Here is a 24,056-nt window from a genome sequence, read left to right as displayed (position 1 = left end):
GAGCACCTGCGGCTGTAGAACAGGCCTTCTCAACCGAGGGCAGTGCTGTCCCCAGGGGACCTTCACGGTCTCTGGAGTCGTTTCTGGTTGTCACAACTGGGGTGCAGGGATGCTACTGGCCTCTGGAAAGCAGAGGCCGGGGTCGACACACACCCTGCAAAGCACGTCTGCCCAGGACACAAGTGCCCAGCGCCAATGTCCGTGACGCTGAGGCTGGGAAATCCCGACATAGAGTACGCCCACGGCTGAACTCCAGTTCCACAACCTACGGCCGTCCTTAGCTCCAAAATGAGACTCAGAATAGTCCCCACACTGTGCCTGGCACACTGTCAGCCCTCAGAAGTCACCCTTATTATTTCCAAAGCTGGAAGCTGGTCTCCTGCCCGCGGGGCTCAGTAGCAGCTGCTCAGTGGTACCAGCCTGCAGTTTCGCTGAGGTGGGCATTCTCGGGTCTACGAATGGCTGACTTAGGCACTTGCCACACACACAAAAGGCAGGTGCAATGTTCAAGAACACTCTTGTGTGTCCAAGAACAATCATGCAGGGTGCATAATTTAGGCCATCCCTCTCACGTCTTTTGCAAGTACTCAGAGGTTCCTTGTGGGACCTTTCCAAGGCCTCCATTCACCTAGTCCTGGCATTCACACGGCTTTTACAGGATGCCAGGCACCGCACGCTTTCATGGACTTGCTCCTCAACAACCCTGTGAGGGGGGCACTGCCCCCCCGTTCCCTTCAACACTTGTCCTGCAGCACCGGGACCCCGACCGATCAACGTCTCATTAAGTGTTCATTCTATATTACTGGTTTCCCTTTTACATGATGGCTATTCTCTTCTGGGAGCTTCCCCAACCCTCTCTCCAGGCGCAGGAACTTTAGCAACATGACAGGCTTTGTGGGTGAGCCTAGGCACCCAGCACATGGTCTAACATACACAAGATGCGCTACATGATATGTATGATACACAGTCAATCAGATATACAATCACTCTTTGGTTCCCCAACCCTGAGTCAGCTGCCGTGTGAATTCTTGGAACTTAACCCTTGGGGAGAGACTTCGGTATATGGTTTAAGGAGCTGGGTCTGAAGACCCCCTTGCTATATGGTGGCTAATGGCGGCCGTGTAATATTGAAGCAAGAGCATGGGGCGTGGGCTCTCCCCCTCCCAGCTGTGTGGCTCAGCGTGTGACTTAGCCTCTTCTCTGTCAAGTGGGACACCTGAGACCTACATGTTGGGGCGAACAAGACTAGCTGGAGTGCCACAAAGGAGACGCTCAGCAACGGCTGCTCTCCATCTCTGAACAAATCCTGCTCCTTCTCATGCCTTGGATCCCATGGCCACAAGACACATGAGACTCCACTGGGGTCTGTGCACCGACCACCACCTCACATTTAAATGCCATTGTGCCACTTTCCTGTCTTCTTTTAGTTCCTTTGTGTGTGAGCCCTCTTTGCCCTTGACCCTGGTGTTCAGGCCACATCACACAGCCCCATGTAGCCAACTGAACCGCCCATGCTGACCTACTGCTGTAGAGAATCAGCGGCAATCAGATGGTGCAAAGTGACTGCCCTGGGCTGAGTGCAGGGCCCTGGTACTGACGGACGCCCGCACACCTCACTTGGGTGAAATGACTCAAGGAGAGCAGGGACCGTTCCTGTCTAGTTTCTGTTGGAGTGTACATAGTAGGTACTCGATAAATACTTGTTGAACTAATTGCTAAACAGGTGGGCATTGGTTAAGTGCTACATAATGAAGTCTGTGGCATTTTACCTCCCAGTGTCTTCTTTCATTTCTTTTCAAATAATCGGAATAATTTGTAGGCAGGCGCACGAAAGCTTAGCTTTTAATCTCATCAACAAAGAACCTTCCAAAGAGGAGACATTCCTTTGGCCTTGGTTGTTGGCATTTCAGATGTAATTACATTTTTCACCCTCAAATTTCCCAACAAGATTAAGGGTCACACACAAAGTTTCCTTAACCCTCTACTCAAAGGTTTGCACGAGGAGCTCTGCCCACTTTTCACGGGGTTTGTGACGGATGCCAGCTGCGGGCGACCATGAGCGGGAAACAGAGGCTCGTCTCTCACGACACACGCTGCCTGCACGGGCGCTGCCGCCTCTCGACACGTCGAAGCCTGCAAGTGCACGTGCTTTCCTGCCGGCAAAAAGGATGCGCCCTGGCCGTTCTCGACAAGCTGTTTCTAAGACATTTAGATCTTTCTAATGCACAGTGACACTTGATACACAATCATAGAGATACTGATGCTGCAAGACTGTAAGCGATGAACGTGAAGAGGTATCGAAGGAGGTGACAGTGGAAAGAAAATAAGACACCAAGGGACAGTATTTATTGAGTGCTAACTGTGCACCTGCGCTGGGCTACCATTTTAAATCTTTTTTTTTTTTCTGGTCGTCACCAGAATCCCCATTTTGCAGATGAGGGCACTGAGGCTCAGAGAGACTGAACAATGTGCCAAAGTCACACAGCAACTAAGGGACAGGTCTGGGAGGCAGAGTGCCCACCCCCTTCCATGAACTCCCACGTGCAAGATGGACATTTTATTGATGAGAAAGAAAAGGACCAGAGAAGGAAGAGGAAGGGTGAGGAGAAGTGCTCAGTGGAGCAAAATCCTGAGATGGAGAGGAGGAAGTGATGGAGCCCTTGCTGGCTGTCTCCATGATTCTTGGGAAACAGGCCCACCTTGCCGACCCCATGAGCGGGGGCCGAGTGGGGAGCTGGGAGGCCGAAGCAGAGGTCTGAAAGGCTCACTTTGGAGACTGCAATGTGACTGAATAGAGACAATCAAGAGTCACAGCGAGCGGCTTTGGAGTCAGACACCCCTGGGCTCAAACCCCAGCTCTGACATTCCTGAGCTGTGTGCCCTTAGACGAGGACTTGCCTTCTCTGTGCCTGAGGTCCCCATCTGGAAAACAGGCTGCAGCTGTACCGCCACAGAGGGCGACGCGAACCCTGGGCAGGACCATCACGTGAAAGCACTTAGGAGAAGAGGGACAAATGACGGCCGGTCACACCGCGGCCACGGGTCTCTGTGCGGTCCACAGGCTAAAGTTCACTTTTTCCCTTTTTAAACCGTTTGGGGGGAAAGTCAAAAGAAGAATATTTTGTGATACATGACAATGATATGAAATTGCAATTTCTCTGTCCATCAGTGGGACTCATACTGGAACACGGCCACGGCCACTGGGTTCTCTGGGGTCTTCTGCTACCTCTGCAGCAAAGGCGGCTGCGTGGCTGGGACCCGGGCGGCTTGGGCACGTTGAGGGCTTTGCCCTGCGCTCCACAAGCAAGAGCAGCAGGCGGCTGGACTGTGACAGCGCCACGTGTATCGCCTGTCTGTGTGGACAGACATTACTTTTCATTGATTTTAGAAAGAGGAAGGGAGAGAGACAGAGAGAAACATCGATGTGAGAGAGAAACACTGATGGGTTGCCTCCAGCGGAGGGGGAGATGGAGAGAGCCCACCGTTCCCTGTGCCCGGTCACTGCCCGGGTGACAGGCACACCAAGGAGAGACACCCACTTCCATCAAGCTCCCGAGGGCCTGCAGGGCAGGGAGTCCTCAGCCTCCCACCAGGTACTCAGACTCACGCCCCGAGTGTGGAAGCGGTTCCCAGTCTGGCCCCCACAAACACACTCGTGCATTCATAATTTCAAAAACGAATAACATGGAGAAAATTCCTCTGGTGCGTCTCAGCCTGCACCCTCACCCACAGCCACCCCCTTACCTGTGCATCGGATTTCTGAGTCCCCAGCCTGCTGTGTATGGAGGGACAGGCGTGCTCAGCGGCCCTGAGCGTCCCCGTCCTCCCTCTCTGCTCTCACATTCCCGCAGAGGGAAGGACGATTCCTTCTGCCCCCTCCCACCGAATGGCCCACGAGGCTGAGCTGAGTCTGGGATCTGCTGGTGGAGATGCTGTTAACTGGGAGGGTCGTTTCTCTCTCGGGAGAAAACAGAAGAGCTTCGACTTCCTGGTGTGTCACCTGCCTCCAGACAAAGAGGGCGCAGAGAGTGTCCTCTAATGCGATTTCGTCACATCCCCAAGCTGTGCCCGGCGCCAAGGGATGCAGCACCCACAGATAAGTAAAACGGACATGCAACCCACAAGAGCGGCGGAAAGCCCGGCCTGCAGAACCTGGGCAGCGCGACACCGTGGGCAACGGGACACCCCTTTTGCCCATGGAGGGCTTTTTGTTTTTGTATAGGGATTTATCCAGAGACTCGTCTGGAATAATGCAGTTACATCCGAGATCAAAGTGCACCGAGAGAAGAATGATGCTGGGGGACCTGCTGGGCTGCTAATTCCACCGCAGCTGACTCAGGGCAGCCACAGGCATCCGGCTTCCTTGCTGACACCTGAGTGTGGAACAAAGAGGCCTCACCGCTGCCAAGAACAATCGCTCTGGGGCCCTGTTCCTCCCTCCCGCCCCTCCCCCGAGGGCTGGCCTGCGCCCACCCCGGCCTGGCCAGGCTCTCCGACTGACTGCCCGGTGCAGGCAGAAATCAGAACTATACACAGATGTCAGTATGGAAAGACAATCATGTGACATTGGGTCAATGACAGCAATCACAGCCTTGGGCCAGCACGTAAGAGAGGTGGGGCCAGTTTTGCATGGGGTCTGTTCACTCCCGAGCTCACCCACCACTCAGCCCCAGAGACGTGACCATCTCTGAACAGGAGAGGCCCTCGTGCTCTGAATGAGGACCGTAAGAAATGTTTTTCCCCGATTCCTCATCAAACTCTCCAATATTTCTTCAGTGAAAAGAAAAGTAGTACATGGGGACAATGAAGAGGTGACTGTAGAATTTCAGCTGTCCCAGGGAAAGTGGTCTTTGTGACTTTTATTTCAGAGCCTTGTCCCACGTTTTCCTCCGAAGGACGAAGGTACAGTGCACACAGAGGGGTCTTTAGCCACCTATGAGCATTTGCCTTTCCACTGTGGGTCAGACGGGTTTCACTGAGAAATCATATTCTCTCGAAGGGATTATAACCAGCTTTCTTCTTTATATTCCAGAAGCTCTGCCTCCACCACCTTGCACGTGCAGTGGCTGAGGCACAAGGGACATGCTTGGAGATGGGACGGGATTCTCAGCTGCCCAAGCCCTGCGACCCAGACACAGACATTCCAGAAGGAGCCTAACTGACTAGGACACACGGTGGGCTCACACGGAGCCAGGCTTCCCCGTAGGCTGCGGAAAGCTCTTGAAGACCCAAAGGAACCACAGGCAGGGCTCCTCCTGCTGCAGGGAAGCATCCCAGGGATTCTGTCACCATGGGAACAGCCCAGGGGCTGGAAGGCAAGTGTGACCCAGGGCAGGATCTGCATGGGAGAGTAAGCAGCTCAGAACAGGACCCGGCAGGACAGGAGTTCTCCGCTGCTGAATGCTGTTATTCTGAGCATTTGCCTTACATTCTGGAAAACACAGCTAGAGGGAATGTACATTCCTATCCCAAAGCCTCTGACAAGCATGCTCCTGGGAAAGGTGCCTGTGGCCACCCAGGCAAATGGAGATTGTAGAACCTATTTCATGGGATCACCTGGTAGCCAAGGGGGCCAGCGGTCTTCCTGCAAGGTCAGGTTACTCTTCAGAAGGCATGAAAGGTGAAGTCCTAGGATAGAGTTAAGGCACATCTGGGCTTGACCAACGGCCTCCAGCCCACTGATGCCTCAAGGGCAGAGAGGAATATAGTCATTCTAGTTGGTGGTGGCCACAAATACCTACTCCCATTCTAGATGTTGTCTGGTTTCCCATTTTGTTGGGGCAACGGAGATGGTTGGAAAGAGAAAGCTGGACTTCATCTCTCTGAAACACCAAGAAAGTTCTGGCTCAGCCTGTTAACACCGCCCACCAACTGGACAGCTTCCCAAAGCAGGCGTCTGCTGAGTGTCTACTCTTGGTCTACTGGTCTAGGAAGGAGAACTGGGAGCCTTCCCGAGTCCACATTTACATTTCCCATGAGGAATCTCTTATGCTCTCCCCCAAAACACTGTTCTGGCCGTACGGTGGAATGCTGCCTTATCAGGAGTCGTGAATCAACCTGTGACAGTGAGTGGTGTCCTGACATCACCTAGTGGTTGTTCTTTAGAAACCTTTCCATCTTCCCGGCAACCTGGGGGATCCTCTGGAAAAGGGAGTGCAGAACATTGTGATGTCCCAAGTGCAAGACACGGTGTAGGGGCAGGATTGTCACAGAGGGTGATTCACGTCTCTGGCACCTGCCAGCATCCACGCGGTGCTACCTGCCACTGGCATTTCTCCCAGCCCCCACCCACGGCTGGACGTCCTGAAGTCCACTCGGACCACTGCTTCCCTGTTGGCGTTCCGTTTTCCATTCTCCTCCCACACACTGATATCTGATTAATTCTCACCAGATGTGAGTGTCTGGACTTCTCCAAGCTTTGTTATTTTCCCTCCGTGTTCCTAACCTTCAGGCCACTTGTGTGATTTTTCTGACCTCTCTGGTGTTTCCAACGCCTCCCAAATTAGTGTCATCTGCGCCTTTCCTGCCCATGTTCTTTCCTCCCCTTTACAGATCATTAATAAAGAGGTTAAACAGGACCAGACCAACACCGCACTCTAGAGCAAACGACAGAGGGCTGGAGAGGCTGCTCGGCTCCCGGGGCCAGCCCTGGCACAGGGACATGTCATGTAATGCAACAACACTCCGCTGGACCCCTCCCGCCGCCCGTCCACGTCCATTTATCACCACTGTTTGTTTATGCGTTCTCGGCCAGACTTCGGGTTCTGGGAGTGTGGTCACGTCCCAGCCAACATGCACTGCTTTGCCAGGTAATTCTTACAAGCTCCAAAGAAAATTGACAAGAACTTATTTACTGCTCTTTATTCAGCTTAAAAGCATCTACCCCTGCACCGGCGTCCACCATACTTGAGAGCAGAAAGAGGCGGACTGAGACATTGCTGATACTACTCTTTTCTCTCTTCCAATTCATCCGCTTACAATTGTTTATTTAAATACTCATTGGCTTTTCATGTTCCTCACTAGATTATTCTTTCAGCCGAAAGAAACCCTCTGCTAGGAACACAGACTAATCCGTGGTCTCCAGCCTTCAAACCTGCCTCTGCTTTTCCCAAGTGTCATGAAAATTTGAGGTAACCGAGGAGGACACATGCTTCCTAGGGTACAATTGCTTCAAGACCTGCTAGGAACTGTGTAGCCGGCTTATGTAGCTATGGCCGTAGGAATACATTTCCCCTTTTGATTTTTCTTCCTTCTGTCTTTTCTCTTACCTCTCACCCCTAAATTCACCCATCCCAGAGTCATCAACTACTTTCTTCATTTGCCATATACAGTCCGCTCTTCCGAGCCCCAAAGTAGCAATGATGATATTGTTGAGCCCCACCACGCAGCAGGCATGGCTAAGCATCTCCCTCACCTCCCGTCAGCTCATCCTCACCACATCCCTGGAAGGTGTGCACAGCCTTCTGCAGATGACACAGTGGAGAAGCGGACTGGGAGGGACACTCACCCAAGGCCATGCAGCCAAACAGTGCTGCAGCCAGGACCCAAACCCAGGCCACCCGAATCCAGAGACCACACTGTGAGCCACCCACCATGGTGCCATCCAGTCTCTCACAGATGAGGGTTCTCCACCTTTTCTGAGTCACTGGCCCCTGTAAATATCTGCTGAGGATCACAGGTGTTCTCTCTCCTTGGGGCAGATACACACACCACGTCAAACTGTTAACTATGTCAAGGGTGTTGCAGACCCTTGAGGGTACACGGACACCAGCCTAAGAATCTGTGTGCTATGGATCTGTGTGCTATATGGATCTGTGTGCTATATGGATCTGTGTGCTATGGATCTGTGTGCTATATGGATCTGTGTGCTATATGGATCTGTGTGCTATATGGATCTGTGTGCTATGGATCTGTGTGCTATATGGATCTGTGTGCTATATGGATCTGTGTGCTATGGATCTGTGTGCTATATGGATCTGTGTGCTATATGGATCTGTGTGCTATATGGATCTGTGTGCTATATGGATCTGTGTGCTATGGATCTGTGTGCTATATGGATCTCTGTGCTATATGGATCTGTGTGCTATGGATCTGTGTGCTATGGATCTGTGTGCTATATGGATCTGTGTGCTATATGGATCTGTGTGCTATATGGATCTGTGTGCTATGGATCTGTGTGCTATATGGATCTGTGTGCTATATGGATCTGTGTGCTATATGGATCTGTGTGCTATGGATCTGTGTGCTATGGATCTGTGTGCTATATGGATCTGTGTGCTATATGGATCTGTGTGCTATATGGATCTGTGTGCTATATGGATCTGTGTGCTATATGGATCTGTGTGCTATATGGATCTGTGTGCTATGGATCTGTGTGCTATATGGATCTGTGTGCTATGGATCTGTGTGCTATATGGATCTGTGTGCTATATGGATCTGTGTGCTATGGATCTGTGTGCTATATGGATCTGTGTGCTATATGGATCTGTGTGCTATGGATCTGTGTGCTATGGATCTGTGTGCTATATGGATCTGTGTGCTATGGATCTGTGTGCTATGGATCTGTGTGCTATATGGATCTGTGTGCTATATGGATCTGTGTGCTATGGATCTGTGTGCTATATGGATCTGTGTGCTATATGGATCTGTGTGCTATATGGATCTGTGTGCTATATGGATCTGTGTGCTATCTGTGTGCTATATGGATCTGTGTGCTATGGATCTGTGTGCTATATGGATCTGTGTGCTATATGGATCTGTGTGCTATGGATCTGTGTGCTATGGATCTGTGTGCTATATGGATCTGTGTGCTATATGGATCTGTGTGCTATGGATCTGTGTGCTATGGATCTGTGTGCTATATGGATCTGTGTGCTATATGGATCTGTGTGCTATGGATCTGTGTGCTATATGGATCTGTGTGCTATATGGATCTGTGTGCTATATGGATCTGTGTGCTATATGGATCTGTGTGCTATATGGATCTGTGTGCTATATGGATCTGTGTGCTATATGGATCTGTGTGCTATATGGATCTGTGTGCTATGGATCTGTGTGCTATATGGATCTGTGTGCTATATGATCTGTGTGCTATGGATCTGTGTGATATTGGATCTGTGTGCTATATGGATCTGTGTGCTATGGATCTGTGTGCTATATGGATCTGTGTGCTATATGGATCTGTGTGCTATATGGATCTGTGTGCTATGGATCTGTGTGCTATATGGATCTGTGTGCTATATGGATCTGTGTGCTATGGATCTGTGTGCTATATGGATCTGTGTGCTATATGGATCTGTGTGCTATATGGATCTGTGTGCTATGGATCTGTGTGCTATATGGATCTGTGTGCTATATGGATCTGTGTGCTATGGATCTGTGTGCTATATGGATCTGTGTGCTATATGGATCTGTGTGCTATGGATCTGTGTGCTATATGGATCTGTGTGCTATATGGATCTGTGTGCTATATGGATCTGTGTGCTATATGGATCTGTGTGCTATATGGATCTGTGTGCTATATGGATCTGTGTGCTATATGGATCTGTGTGCTATATGGATCTGTGTGCTATATGGATCTGTGTGCTATGGATCTGTGTGCTATATGGATCTGTGTGCTATATGGATCTGTGTGCTATGGATCTGTGTGCTATGGATCTGTGTGCTATATGGATCTGTGTGCTATATGGATCTGTGTGCTATGGATCTGTGTGCTATGGATCTGTGTGCTATATGGATCTGTGTGCTATATGGATCTGTGTGCTATGGATCTGTGTGCTATATGGATCTGTGTGCTATATGGATCTGTGTGCTATGGATCTGTGTGCTATGGATCTGTGTGCTATATGGATCTGTGTGCTATATGGATCTGTGTGCTATGGATCTGTGTGCTATGGATCTGTGTGCTATATGGATCTGTGTGCTATATGGATCTGTGTGCTATATGGATCTGTGTGCTATATGGATCTGTGTGCTATATGGATCTGTGTGCTATGGATCTGTGTGCTATGGATCTGTGTGCTATGGATCTGTGTGCTATGGATCTGTGTGCTATGGATCTGTGTGCTATATGGATCTGTGTGCTATATGGATCTGTGTGCTATGGATCTGTGTGCTATATGGATCTGTGTGCTATATGGATCTGTGTGCTATGGATCTGTGTGCTATATGGATCTGTGTGCTATATGGATCTGTGTGCTATGGATCTGTGTGCTATCTGTGTGCTATATGTATCTGTGTGCTATGGATCTGTGTGCTATGGATCTGTGTGCTATGGATCTGTGTGCTATTGGATCTGTGTGCTATATGGATCTGTGTGCTATATGGATCTGTGTGCTATATGGATCTGTGTGCTAATGGATCTGTGTGCTATTGGATCTGTGTGCTATATGGATCTGTGTGCTATATGGATCTGTGTGCTATATGGATCTGTGTGCTATATGGATCTGTGTGCTATATGGATCTGTGTGCTATGGATCTGTGTGCTATATGGATCTGTGTGCTATATGGATCTGTGTGCTATATGGATCTGTGTGCTATATGGATCTGTGTGCTATATGGATCTGTGTGCTATATGGATCTGTGTGCTATGGATCTGTGTGCTATGGATCTGTGTGCTATATGGATCTGTGTGCTATATGGATCTGTGTGCTATGTGGATCTGTGTGCTATGTGGATCTGTGTGCTATATGGATCTGTGTGCTATATGGATCTGTGTGCTATATGGATCTGTGTGCTATGGATCTGTGTGCTATATGGATCTGTGTGCTATATGGATCTGTGTGCTATATGGATCTGTGTGCTATATGGATCTGTGTGCTATATGGATCTGTGTGCTATATGGATCTGTGTGCTATGGATCTGTGTGCTATGGATCTGTGTGCTATATGGATCTGTGTGCTATGGATCTGTGTGCTATGGATCTGTGTGCTATATGGATCTGTGTGCTATATGGATCTGTGTGCTATGGATCTGTGTGCTATGGATCTGTGTGCTATGGATCTGTGTGCTATATGGATCTGTGTGCTATATGGATCTGTGTGCTATATGGATCTGTGTGCTATGGATCTGTGTGCTATGGATCTGTGTGCTATGGATCTGTGTGCTATATGGATCTGTGTGCTATGGATCTGTGTGCTATGGATCTGTGTGCTATGGATCTGTGTGCTATATGGATCTGTGTGCTATATGGATCTGTGTGCTATATGGATCTGTGTGCTATATGGATCTGTGTGCTATATGGATCTGTGTGCTATGGATCTGTGTGCTATATGGATCTGTGTGCTATGGATCTGTGTGCTATGGATCTGTGTGCTATGGATCTGTGTGCTATATGGATCTGTGTGCTATATGGATCTGTGTGCTATATGGATCTGTGTGCTATATGGATCTGTGTGCTATATGGATCTGTGTGCTATGGATCTGTGTGCTATATGGATCTGTGTGCTATATGGATCTGTGTGCTATATGGATCTGTGTGCTATGGATCTGTGTGCTATGGATCTGTGTGCTATGGATCTGTGTGCTATGGATCTGTGTGCTATATGGATCTGTGTGCTATATGGATCTGTGTGCTATATGGATCTGTGTGCTATGGATCTGTGTGCTATGGATCTGTGTGCTCTATGGATCTGTGTGCTATGGATCTGTGTGCTATATGGATCTGTGTGCTATGGATCTGTGTGCTATGGATCTGTGTACTACGGATCTGTGTGCTACTCTAGATTCCTCCAGGGTGGACCTGCATCTCCACTCCAGCACTGAGGTGATAAAGTATTTTTTGAATGCATTGATTGAAAGCACTTTGGGAAGTACATTCAAGCTGTAGCTCTCAACAATAGCTTACAAGCCTGACTAGAAGATATAAATATACAGCTATATGTCAGAGGGGCAGAGATGCCAAAAATTTTTAAATAAATAAATAAAAGGCAATAGGGGAAGATAATAGAGCAAAAGTATGTACCCCAGCAATTAATTCTACAATTGGTGGTTCTAAAACATCTCATGGCTATTTCTAGTTCTTCTCATCAACTCTTTAAAAGAGATTACTGAAAGCCACATTAAAAAAAATAAGTTGAACCCAGCCGGTGTGGCGCAGTGGTTGAGCATCGACCCAGGCACCAAGCGGTCGCCGGTTCCATTCCCGGTCAGGGCACATGCCCAGGTTGTGGGCCTGGTCCCCAGTGGGGGGCATGCAGGAGGCGGCCAGTAGGTGTTCTCTCATTGATGTTTCTATCTCTCTCTCCCTCTCCGTCCTCTCTCTCTCTAATATCAATAAAGAAAAAAAGTAAAATAAATAAAAATTAAAAACAAAAACCTGTTACACTTGAGCAACACAGGCATGAGCTGCTCAGGCCCACGTGCATGAACCCCAGCTGGGAATCCGTGGATGCTGAGGCTGCCTGTCACAACCCTCTGCATTTTCACAGGGGACGTGAGCATTCTCGGCTTTCGGTATCCACAGGGGTCCTGGAGCCCATCGCCACATACCAAGGGACAACTGTCAAGTTTCGGGGGAATCAAAAGTTGTACGCAGATTTCAGACTGTGTGTGGGGTCAGCTACCCTCACCCCTACATCGCTCAAGGGCCCGCTGGACACTCAGAATTATAAGCAGCCGAAGTCTCAGGAGGCCGCCCCTTAAGTGGACCGAATTCTTGATTCCCAGAGAGTTCAGGGGGTACCAGAGCCAGTGGTGCCTTCCTTCTCTCTCGGGGTCCTTTTCAACCTTCTACAGCTTTGGGAACACGGGTTTCACCGGCCACTGTGCCCACACCTCCGCAATCTATGGCTGCTGACCTCCTCTGCAGTGTGTGAGGGTCAGGGTCTCTCCTTTCCACTGAGTCGGAGGGGCTGACCCCTCCTGGAGGTGAGGCTTCAGCTCTGTTGGGGGTGCGACAGCCTGCACACCGCTGCGGTGAGGCCGAGATCCCCGGCGCACAGGCTGACGGAGAGGGGCCAAGCCGAAGTCTGCCTCTCCCTTGGCCAGTCCAGCTGGACCAGAGGGAAAGCAGGACTCCATTCCCACAGCCCCCACCCTCAGCGATGGCCTGCCCCGGCTCGGACACCCACGGAGGGAATCTGGGGGCATTCCCACCTTAATCCTTGCTCTTACCTCCTCATCCAAACCCTCCTGGCTTCACTTCCTAGTCTCATCTTCAACGTAACCATCTGCCCGCATCCCCCCGCGGGTGCCCTGGGTCCGAAACAGCAACCCCTCCTCTGCCTTCCCGCGTGACAACTCACCCACAGGGCAGCAGGGTTGTCCTACAACACAAATCAAACCATGGCATGTCCCTGCTTAAAAGCCAATGATTTTCTTTTCATATTTTTCTTCCTTTATTTTTTGAAGTATGTTTTTATTGATTATAGAGGAAGAGGAAGGGAGAAGGATAGGGAGACACGTCAGTGTGAGAAACAACATTGATTGGTTGCCTCCTGTACGCACTCCGACAGGGTATTGAACCTGAAACCTGGGTATGTGTCCTGTCTGGGAATCGAACCAGTGACCTTTCGGTGCATGGGACGATGCTCAACCAAGTGAGCCATAATGGCCAGGGCCATTCTTTTATTTTTCTTTGGCTAAAACCCAAACTCTCTACCTTGGTCTACAAGATCTGACCCCTCCCCCCTCCCACATCTTCATCTACTGTCTTATTCTTTTCCAAGAGTTGTGGTCTTCAAGCACCTTCAGCCCATAACTCTCTTTCCCACCTCCAGCCCTTTGCACACCTGCCTGGGACACCTCCCAGGTGGTCCACATCCTGTGTCTGGAGGCACAGATACCTCCTGACCCTCCTCCTTTCAAGGCATAAAACGCATTTCCTTGGAGAGATGCTCAACGAACGTCCTTTTGGGGGTAGGTTCTTTTGTTCCTCTCAATATCCTTCTGTTTCTCATCAAAGCAATGATCAAGATGTTTATGGTTTCTATGCGATTTTTAATTCTGTATGCTCTGTTTTCCTCAGCTAGATAGTAAGACGGCAATCCCATCTTACTCATTGTTTTCTCAGCATCTAACTGAGACTTTAACCACCCGATGCAGGGATGAGGAAGGAAAAGTGATCGGATGAATGAGTGAATGAAAGGTCTCAGTGGCCAGTGGCAGGAGGAGGAGCTGCATCATCCCCTTAGTCATAGGAGATTTAGACCGAATCAGAAGCCCACTGGGCACCCCCCACAGGACGTGTGAAGGAACCCCGCCACTCTGCAGACAGACCAGGGCTTCATTTGAGAGGACTACGAGCTGTGGGCTCCCTCCCATGACTTCTTTCCCTGCCACTGGGTCCCCCTCGCCCCAGGACAAGCACAGCCCTCCGGCTAGACCCTGTCTATTCAGGGACAGCAAGGAAGCACACACTTTCAAGCCACCAGAAAACACACCTCCTTGCTTGTTCTCCCCGAGGGGAGGCACACGAGGCGGGGGGGGGGGGGGTGACCAGGCCTCGTGCATGGCTTCTGTGAGCGAGGACCCTGTCCCGGGGCCGAGTGCCTGGGGACGCAAACTCACACTCGGTCACAGGGCCACGTGCGGGTGCACAGGCCACAGCGTTTCGTTTCCAACAGGACGTGTGCCCTGGCATCGCAGCCCCACGAAGGCCGGTAATGCCCACATCTGCATTTTTATGAATCAGGTCCGAAAAATTTGCATGTGTTTCCAATCTAGAAAGACGTATTTCCTTCTAGTGGTTTAAGAAGTAAAAACGACCCTGTACTGTGCGTCTGCTCCGTTACGAGAGCTCACAGTCCACGCTAGGACATTCGAATGTCAAGGCCGACGTGGCACTGGATCTTACAAGGCGACTTGATTTGGCCCCTCACGGCCCCACCTCATCAACTGTTCACAACCTCAGTGCCTCTTGGGGGTCCGAGGAAAGTACCTCCCTTCAGCGCAGATGAAGAGTTATGTGCCGACACAAATGATTGCCACATCGAGTGGGCTTCCCCAAAGCAAACAAGGGAGAATGAAGTAGCTCTTTCCTGCCATTCGCAAAGCAAGCTAGGAGATGCAGCTGGGGTTCCAGGAGCACATTTTCCCAGTCAGAAGTGGGGGTGAGAGGACTGAGTCTGAATGCGCACTTCAGGGGTGCCAGCCGGCAACCTGCTGGGAATGGGAGCCCCTGCACTCTGCGGGAAGATCGAGCCGGCAAGGCCGGCCCAGGGAGATTCCGGCCTCGAGAGAATAGGAGTAGGAACGAGCATCAGGGAGGGGAATCGAGGGGATTTGGAGGCCGAGGACATGGCGGATCTAAGCAGCATCGACTACGTCACTGCCAGCGCCCAGTGCAAAGTGAAATTGTAGGTCCCCCTGCTCAGACATGACTAAGAATCTCACATCAGTGACCAGCAGGTAATTAAGCCAGGAGGGGCACCGAAGCTCGGATTCTGTGGACGACGTGGGTCACGCGTGAAAGCATGGGCTGGGGCGTGAGGACTGGGTGGGGAGGAAGGCCCGCTCGAGGGGCTGTCAGAACTCTCCGGAAAAGCAAACTTTCCCCGGTCCACTTCGCTCTCCAAAAACACCACCTTTGAATGATCACCGTGAGAGAAATACACCGTGCCTCAGCTAGACGTGGCGACAAAGGGACGAGCTCTGGGATTGCTGCAGATTCCAATCTGTTGTCATTTGTGGAACGACTTTTCCTAAATGATGATTCATTTTCGCACCAAAACACCAGATTCAAGCCAGGGCCTTCAGACACTATTATAAGCACATTGCTGATGCTTAGAAACGTAACTTCTTGTAATGTTTCTTTTATAAGGGCCATAAATCACAATATTCAAAACAGTTCATTTTTAATGTGCCACTATTATCCATCCTCAGTTATAAATTTAACGTCTTCTCCGGCCCCACAGATTGTAACGTGACTCAGAACATGCAACGGCTGTTCAGAAGAGGTTCCCCGGCATCTCGTTATTTAAGTCCCTAAGATACGGGTTTAAAAGCCTGAAGATACCTGAGTCAACTTGTTTAAAGGAGTCATAAAGAAAGATAAGTAGTTTTCCTCAGAAGCCTATAAAGTTTATTACAACGTATTAAAGTGGGATTATATATTGACTAATTTTCGGAAGACATTTGTTTTCTGGGGCACATGGTGTTTGGGGAAACTCGTGAGCAAAGAGAGGTCTTCTGCGGGCTTTGGCGCCAGTCCCACCCCGAGGACCACAGCGCGGTTCCTATCTCCGGGGTGCAGGGTGGACGTCACGAATCTTCCGAAAGAGCACTACAGACCTTTGTGATGCAGGAGGAGACAGAGATGCAGCCCACGCCCTGCGTGCGATGGTGCAGAAGCAGCGGCTCCCTGGAAGAGCCCTCACCAGGACCCGCACTGCTCATGGCAACCCCCAGACGAGCCCCCCGGCCTGCCCGCCCGCCCGCCCGCCGTGCGCCCGCAGATCTGGCACGGCCGCTGCTTTTTAAATCCTCGCCAGGGGATTTTTTTTTCATTGCTTTTTGATAGAGCGGGAGGGAGGGAGGGAGAGAGAGAGAAACATGGATGTGAGAGAGACACATCGATTGGTTGCCTACCACATGACCCCGACCAGGCCCGGAGATCGAACCTGCAATCCAGGTACGTGCCCTTGACCAGGAATCAAACCTGCGACTTTTCAGTCCACGGGCGGACGCTCTAACTGCTGAGCCAAAGCAGCCAGGGCATGTTTGCTTTTTGTCATTATAAAACCATTTCTTCTCATTTAATATTGTTTTAGGTCTATCTATTCTTTTACTATCTTTTCCAGGGGAGTAAATGTGACATTTCTCTTCGAGTTTTCCCCACACATGGGGAGAGTCTTTCAGACAGAACCTGAAGGATGTCTCTGCTCTCCCCCGTCCTCGTCCCGACAAGCTGTCCTTCGGAGCCACGGCTCACGTGCGAGACACAGCTCCAGGTCCTCCTCCCTGTACTCAGGGAGAGGCAAGGACAGGCTCTGCCGTGGCCAGGGAGCAGGTCCTCTGGGCAGCGCACGGACCCAGGAGTGTCCCGTCCGTATGCCCAGGAGACGGTGCATCTGCAAAGCAACCCCTGGCGGTTCCTGCAGGACCAGAGGGAGCACTGACTCACGGGTGGGACGCACCACGTGCTCAGACCAAGCAACAAAACATACCGAGGAAAGTGGCACCCACGGGCAAGGCACACCCGCGATCGTTTACCTCCGAAGCCCTGCCATGGGCCGCGGGGGCAGGGCTGAGGAAGGAACCCCTGTTCGGCTCCCCAGAGAGCTGCCTCTCTTATCCCAGGCCTGGGGTTCTCCCGGTTCTCCCGCACTGGGCATTTCATGTTCGTTCCGGAAAAGGAACTACACTCAGTACTTTTTGACCATAAGAAATGACCACGGCACACAGTCTACCGCATTCCTACCACATCCCACGTGACCGTAGGTAAGTCAGCTCCCGCGAGCTGCGGCCGATGGGAGGCAGCCTGCGGTGTCCAGGGGAGATGCGGTCCCAGCAGCGCACGTCCCTCAAGTTCAACCTTCCGTTTATAACTGTGGCGATTACATGCACCGCTATTCCGTGACAATGCGAATAGGACAGAAATAAACGGTGGGTTCTTAGTAGCTAAAAACCAACCTTTAAAAGAGCAAAACATTCTAAAAAAGGCAATGCATGACATTTATAATGCGAAGCTCTGTCAAAGCGCAGTTGTAAGAAAGCAACAGACAGGCCGCTAAGGAGACCTGCCAGTATTCACAATTCTATTCTAACGTGTTCAGAGAGGCTCAGGTACCCGGCCACCGTTACCGTGCCTTGACCCTGTGTTTCCTGTAGAGCCGCCGTAGAAGACAGTGCAATCCATGAATGGGTTCCTCAGGGCGGACAATCTCAGCTCCACACAGAGACATGGTTTCATTTTCCTACAGTTTCCAGAACGGTGTGAGCGTCACACACTTTGGCTGGCATGTCTGGCCAAAGCCACCAGTGGGCTGAGAACCATGACTGGACAATCGTGAGGATTTCTGAGTCCACAGTCATGCCTTTTAGAAAGTGTGTACACATTCTAGCAAAGGCACAGGTTACATCTTAAATAACACAAAACATTCAAGTCGTGCTCAGCCCAGCAAGGCAGAGCAGTGATGTGGCGGCAGGGAGGGGGGGTGTGGGAAGGAAGGAGAGGATTTGGGGATGGTCACAGAACACAGAAGCAAGCACAGGGCACAGTCACAAACATCAGCAAACACGACCGATCACACACACAATACAACACCAGAATGCAATCTTTTAAAGAAAAATGATATAAAAGATGGTTTCTCACCCCTCAAAACAAATCTGGAGCTTTGGTTTACAGGCCCGGCTATGCCCATATGCCCTCCTCGTCATCCTGCGGCCGGCCCGGGGAGGGAGGTGCACAGAGAGGAGGGAGGACGGAATGAAAGAAGAGAAGGTTAGTTACACCGTGATGCACTGGAAAAGCACACTGAGCTTCACTTTTTTTCATCTTAAAGCGCAAGAGGAAAAAATCCGCAGTAACTTCAGTTCCACATCACTGACTTGTCAAATACATAACTGAGTTTTGTAGCTATGGCAACCCCCCCACAAAAACATTCCACCCACCCAGCTCTGACTCTGTGTCAAGATTGGATTAGAAGATTAAAATTAGTCAACATTAGCAGATGATTATTTTTTTGGAAAGCATACAATCTGAATTGCATATGCCTAAGGAGTAGATTAAACCTTTTAAGTAAGCAGAGAAGTAATTATAGTCATCAAATACCCTTAATTTCTCTTAAGCTTAAAGTATCAATAAAGGCTGAAGAAGAATTAAAAAAAAAAAAAAAAAAAAGATCTACTTGGGCGGAACAGAGGTTGGTAGCACGCGGTAGTTCACACTGGTTATTCACAAAGGCTCCATCCAGCATGCTGTGATCCGGATTTGTCAGGTTCTGCCCTGCTCCCAGCATCTGAGAGGATGCCATGGGGTGATTGCACATTTGCAATCCAATAAGTTTCAGAGAAAAGAGAGTAAACTTCCAATTCGGTAGAATGCTTATAGACAGGAACACTTGTTTAACTTAAAAATTGTAGTCAACCATGGGTAAACTGAAACTTATTTGGTCTGAGTTCCTATTGTTGGAAACATTTCCAGAATGGCTCTGGCCATCTCCCCCACATAGTGAAGTGGCAGATGAGCAGGGAAATTCAATCTTTGAAGACAGAAGTGTATTCAAAACAAGACCACCGTCACAGGGTCCGTGTGGAACAAGAATTCTCACGGGCGACGACGGGAAGACAAAGTGTGGGAGGACGAGTGGTTCAACCTGCTCTCACACGCAATTTGGGAGCTGTGTCCTTTAATAAATCCCTGCTGAAACCAGGTTTTGCCATGACATGCTTCTTGTGTTAAAAACCAGGACTAGAAAAAAAATAAATAAATAACTTGGAACATTTTCTCACTCTTTGGATCCTTACTGCTTAAGTTGCTGCAATATTAGGTTGAGTCATATGAAATTGCCACTATCTGACCATTTTTTGATCTAGAAAAATAGCAGTTTCATACAGTTCAATCTAATCTTGCCAATAGGCAAAGGTAATTTTCATCTACTCAAAGATTTAGATCTGTGGTCTTGAACTGAATTTTCTTTTTTGTTAATCCTCACCTGAGGATCTTTTCCCATTGATTTTTAGATAGAATGAAAGGGGGGGGGATCGATATGAGAGAGGCATATCGATTGGTTGCCTCCCGCATGACCCTGACCAGGGCAAGGAATGGAACCTGCAATCCAGGTACATGCCCTTGACAGGGAATCGAACCTGAGACCCTTTGGTCCATAGGCTGATGCTCTAACCGCTGAGCCAAACCTGCCAGGGCTTGAACTGGATTTTCATGTGATCGCTTTTCTTTTTATTTCTTCGTATTTTATTTCATGCATTTGAAAATATTGTTTTGAGAAGAGGTTCAAAGAGTTCAGCAGACTGGCAAAGTGACATGGACCACAGAGGGTTGAGAATCCCCAACCGATATAAGTGCACTAGATTTACACGGTCTGAGCTGCACAACTCGGTATGAATTCGCACTGGGCAGTTTCGATAGGGATGTTCTGGCTAAAAAACAAGGTACAATTATTCATTTTGGCTGAGTCTTCTCATGTAAAATCCACCTGTGTTTATCTGTCACTGCACAGTGTACTAGTTGCTCTTGACAAAACAACTCTTTTTCCTACATAAACTTGAGAAACATGTATCTTTACATTCATTAAGCTTCCATTCAGTTCCTGGAGAAAAGCAAAGTCGATGTCCCTTTTTATGCTAATAAAGAAGGAAAAGGCCCTGGTTGGTTCGGCCTTTGGTCCAGAGAGACCCATGTTCGGTTCCCGCTAAGGGCGTGTACCTCGGTTGCAGTTTATCCCCGGCCCTGGTTGGTCGTGTGGGTGGCAGCTACTCGATGTGTCCCTCTCACATCGATGTTTCTCTCTCTCTCTTCCTCTCTCCCCTTTCCACTGTCCGAACAAAAAATGGAAAAATGTCCTCGGGTGAGGATAAAAAAAAAAAAAAGGAAAAGAAAAAGTCTACAGCATGGGACCCCAGGCACCCACAAATGGGTTGCCAGGGGTCTAGCAACCCCTCGACATTCAGTGCAGAACCTGTGGGGATGCGTAAAAGCACATTCTCTGGATGGAGGCTTCATGAGGTTCTTGAGCTCTGGAGTTACTGCTACAGGAAACTCCAGGCGTGGAGAGAGGCTGCGATTTGCCCAAGTCACAGCACAAAACGCTTTCCCTGTGACGTAGCCTACAGCCTCTGACGGCTCTTAAAAGACTATAAAATCACTTTCCTCGCAGAGCGGTTTATTTCATTTTGCATCTATAACCTGAGAGCGTGTATACATTCAGTTTGTTTCGAATCCATTCCCACACGGCTTTAAGTTTTAAAAAAGAAGAAAGGAAGAAAACAGGAAAGCCACTGTCACCAAAATCAACCACTGTTTTCTTAGCAGTGAAATGCGGTCTAATGCAAATCACTTTTAGCAAATTAAATACATTAAAAAGTGGTAATTAATTATGATTGAATGAGACAGGAGTTGTAGCTTGAAAATATACACTGCCAATATCACTACTGTGCCTCGTCCACCATAGGAATAAAAAGGAGCTCCCAGATGTCGAGGGTTATTAAAAACCAGATGTTGAGATCGACGTCTTGTACGCTGGTGAATAAAGTAAAGAAATATGACAGTCCAATATAAACTTTGCTAACATTTAACATGGCAGAAATGTGGACGAATTCCTTTAGTGAACTTGTAATATTACGCATTTTGTTCAAGTGTTCAGTTTCTAAAGTTTAAAGTTTTTTAAAAGCCAATAGAATGGGAAGCGGTGGCCATTTCTTCTTCTCTCTAATCTTCAAAGCTTAAACATGAATCGACCCTAATCACCGAGTGATCTGGGTCAGAGTGAGTGTCTGCTTGGGGAATAAAGAACAGAAACGCAGGAGCGAGTCAGAGGGAGATCCAAGTAGTCCCAAACGCCCGCAGCTGTTGGACCCGAGCGGCCTGCATCTCGGGATGCGGGTATTGATTTGTTCAGCAACCTTACCGTGCAGAAATGTAAATTCAGGGACCAAAAATAAGAAACACACAGCTATCACTTGATCACTAACTTGATGCCAAGCCATTTAGAAGTACTTGGAGTTTTAAAGTGCATCTATTGGGCCTGGGAGAGTCTGTTTCCTCTCCTTGTTCTGCTTCCGAGTCGCCTTGGCGCTGGCGGTTCTGGATGCTCCCTCAGGTGTCCTTCGCGAGTGACGGCTATGCCAGGAGCTGCCAAAATATCCCGATGGAAAGAAGGCCTCGAGTCCATCATGCACCCAGCGCTTTGGTCCGCGGCATCGGGGGACGGGAACATCCAAGGTGGCTGGAGCCCCGAGTGCAGTGACCACAAGACACAACATTTTGAAGACAGAGGAGGCTTCACTGTCAGATCACCTCAGGCTGCATCTACGGCTCCAGAGAGGCCCTGAGGCCTTGATGGCAATCCTGCATTCCCAGATGCTGGGCGCTCATGGGATTCCCTAAATACTGAGATAAAACGAAATTCCTCACCGGGTGGGCCTCTCACGGGGCCACGCTGATGACAAGATCTAAGGGCAAAGGACTGAGTCAGCGCTGACAGGACGGGGACTCACCGCTGTGGGGAGGGACTCTGTAATCTGACATGATGAATGGCCCAGGGTAAACCTTTAATTGGTCTCTATTTTGAAGCATTAGGTACAACCAGCAGGCAAGCCCCAGCTCATCATTGGATATTTTGGGGAAGAACAAACAAACCTGGCCATTCTCTTTGATTCGATAGCCAGCTTTTTTTTTTTTTTTTTTAAATCAGAGGAGGAGATTCCTAATGGGGACCTTCCTGTCACACCTGTCCTACCTGGAAATGACAAATTATGGAAGTGTCCCCTTCAAATCAGCGCGCTGCCTCTGTGAGAACTCAGCTGCTCTATCCGCCAGGAAGAGACGGAAGAGAGGCCAGGAGAGTGTCCCGGGGAGAACAGGGACAGTCACCAGACCTGTCCCTGCCCCCTCTTCAGTTCAGGGCTTCTCTGACACTTTCTGAAAACATCAAACCCCAGGACTTCGCAAACGCTGGCTGCACAAGTCATGAAAGCAGGACCACGGTGTGGGATTTATGATGTGTCGTGCACCTGGGTTGGACCGAAGCAACTCCCCTTGGCATGTCCAGCTGAAGGCTTGGCCAGCGCGGGGAGGCGGGGTGCACGTGTGAAGGAAAACAGTGGGTGTGAGGCCGGAAAGAGGGGCCCTGTGCCTCTTCAGGATACTAGTGAGTCTGCTCTCAGGGTCACCCAAACCTTCCCTGTGAAGACCACCCATTCACGCCTCACCTCTCCTGACTCCTGCAATGCTTAGCGATGGGATGGACACCTTTGCTCAGGTGATGGGGCTAGGAAGGGCCATGAACTCTTACAGGATTCGTTTCTATTACAGCCTGTGGGGCCCCTTTGCAGATAAGTTTCCCCAAGTAATAGGAAAGTGCTATCCAGGTTCAAATACCCAGGTGATGCTGTTTAAATACAAACTTTTGCTTACTTCTGACCTGGGCTAGAAACGAGCCAGCAGGTATCAGCACCTGCTCCAGGTCAGACAGTGTGACAGCTTTCTGTGCTTCTGCCGTGACATTGGTGTGGGCGGGCTGTGTGCAGGCGGGGACGGGACGGCTCAGGCAGGAAGGTCCGGGAGCTGCGCAGCCCCAGAAAGAAGAGCTCCTTGACCTCAGAAGGCATTTGCTGGTTCTGCTGAGCTCAGCTCGGAAGCACTTTGGACTTTGCAGTCCTCTCTCCAAGCTGCTGGAGGTTCGGTTGGAGCTGGAGGGTACAACTTAGAGTGGGTCCCTGTGGCTCTTGGAAGAAAGAGCACCTGTTCCTTCCATGGGCGTGTCATCAGCACCCAAGCAAACGTCCAGGTCCCTGAAGAAAAAGGCAGCACCTTCGGTCCCTTCACACCGCCTCTCAAGGTCTCAGATCTGGGAACGTAACAAACATTTCCACGTGAGGACGGAGACGAGGCTTGGTTCTGGCTTTCTGGGGCTCGGCTCGCTGCGAGGGACCGCCGCCTGTCCCAGGGCTGCCGAGACTGGCCTCCTCGTCTGCACAGAATGGCTGCTTCCTGTGTCGCTGCATCGGCCACATCCCTGGCTTATTCTTCGAATCCCCGCTGGGCTAAGCGGACCGTCTGTGGCTGAGTAGACATCCAGGTTTCATAAGACGCACTGAGGTGTTTCTCAGGGTGGAGGCAGCAGAGGGATGCCTGGTCGGTCTTCTCAGCCAGGTCACCTCACAAGGACACCCGAGCAAGGGCAGCGTCTGGGTCCTTCTTGCCGCGCTGCTGAGAGCAGTAGAGAGGCGGGGGACTTCTCCTCCACCTCTAGAAGTGAAGCATCTTTAGGGGCTCCCTCAATTTTCGGACCATCACTGTGGGGCGACATATGGAAACCAGTTTCCTCTTTCCTCCAAGCAAAGTAATTCTGACACACCCGTGTGTGGCGCAGGGCGCCAGCTCCCTCCGCTGAGATATGACACCCCGCTGAGGACGGGACGCTGGGAGCCCCTGC

General features: G+C 49.9%; 1 protein-coding gene across 2 annotated transcripts in view; it reads right to left on the bottom strand.

The window, feature by feature from the left end:
- The window catches only part of ERC2 (ELKS/RAB6-interacting/CAST family member 2), a 922,431-nt gene that overhangs the window by 156,378 nt on the left and 741,997 nt on the right, over positions 1–24,056 (bottom strand). For both annotated transcript variants that reach the window (XR_004960151.1, XM_036266685.1), the window contains exon 17: positions 18,254–18,319. Coding sequence is in view for 1 of the 2 variants with exons in the window: in XM_036266685.1 (XP_036122578.1) it covers positions 18,293–18,319 (27 nt within the window). In the remaining variant the exon portion in view is untranslated. The remainder of the gene's footprint in view (positions 1–18,253; positions 18,320–24,056) is intronic.

This window comes from Molossus molossus, unplaced genomic scaffold (assembly GCF_014108415.1).
Source record: "Molossus molossus isolate mMolMol1 unplaced genomic scaffold, mMolMol1.p scaffold_m16_p_18, whole genome shotgun sequence".
NCBI classification, from domain to species: Eukaryota; Metazoa; Chordata; class Mammalia; order Chiroptera; family Molossidae; genus Molossus; species Molossus molossus.
This window is presented reverse-complemented; position numbering and strand designations above follow the sequence as displayed.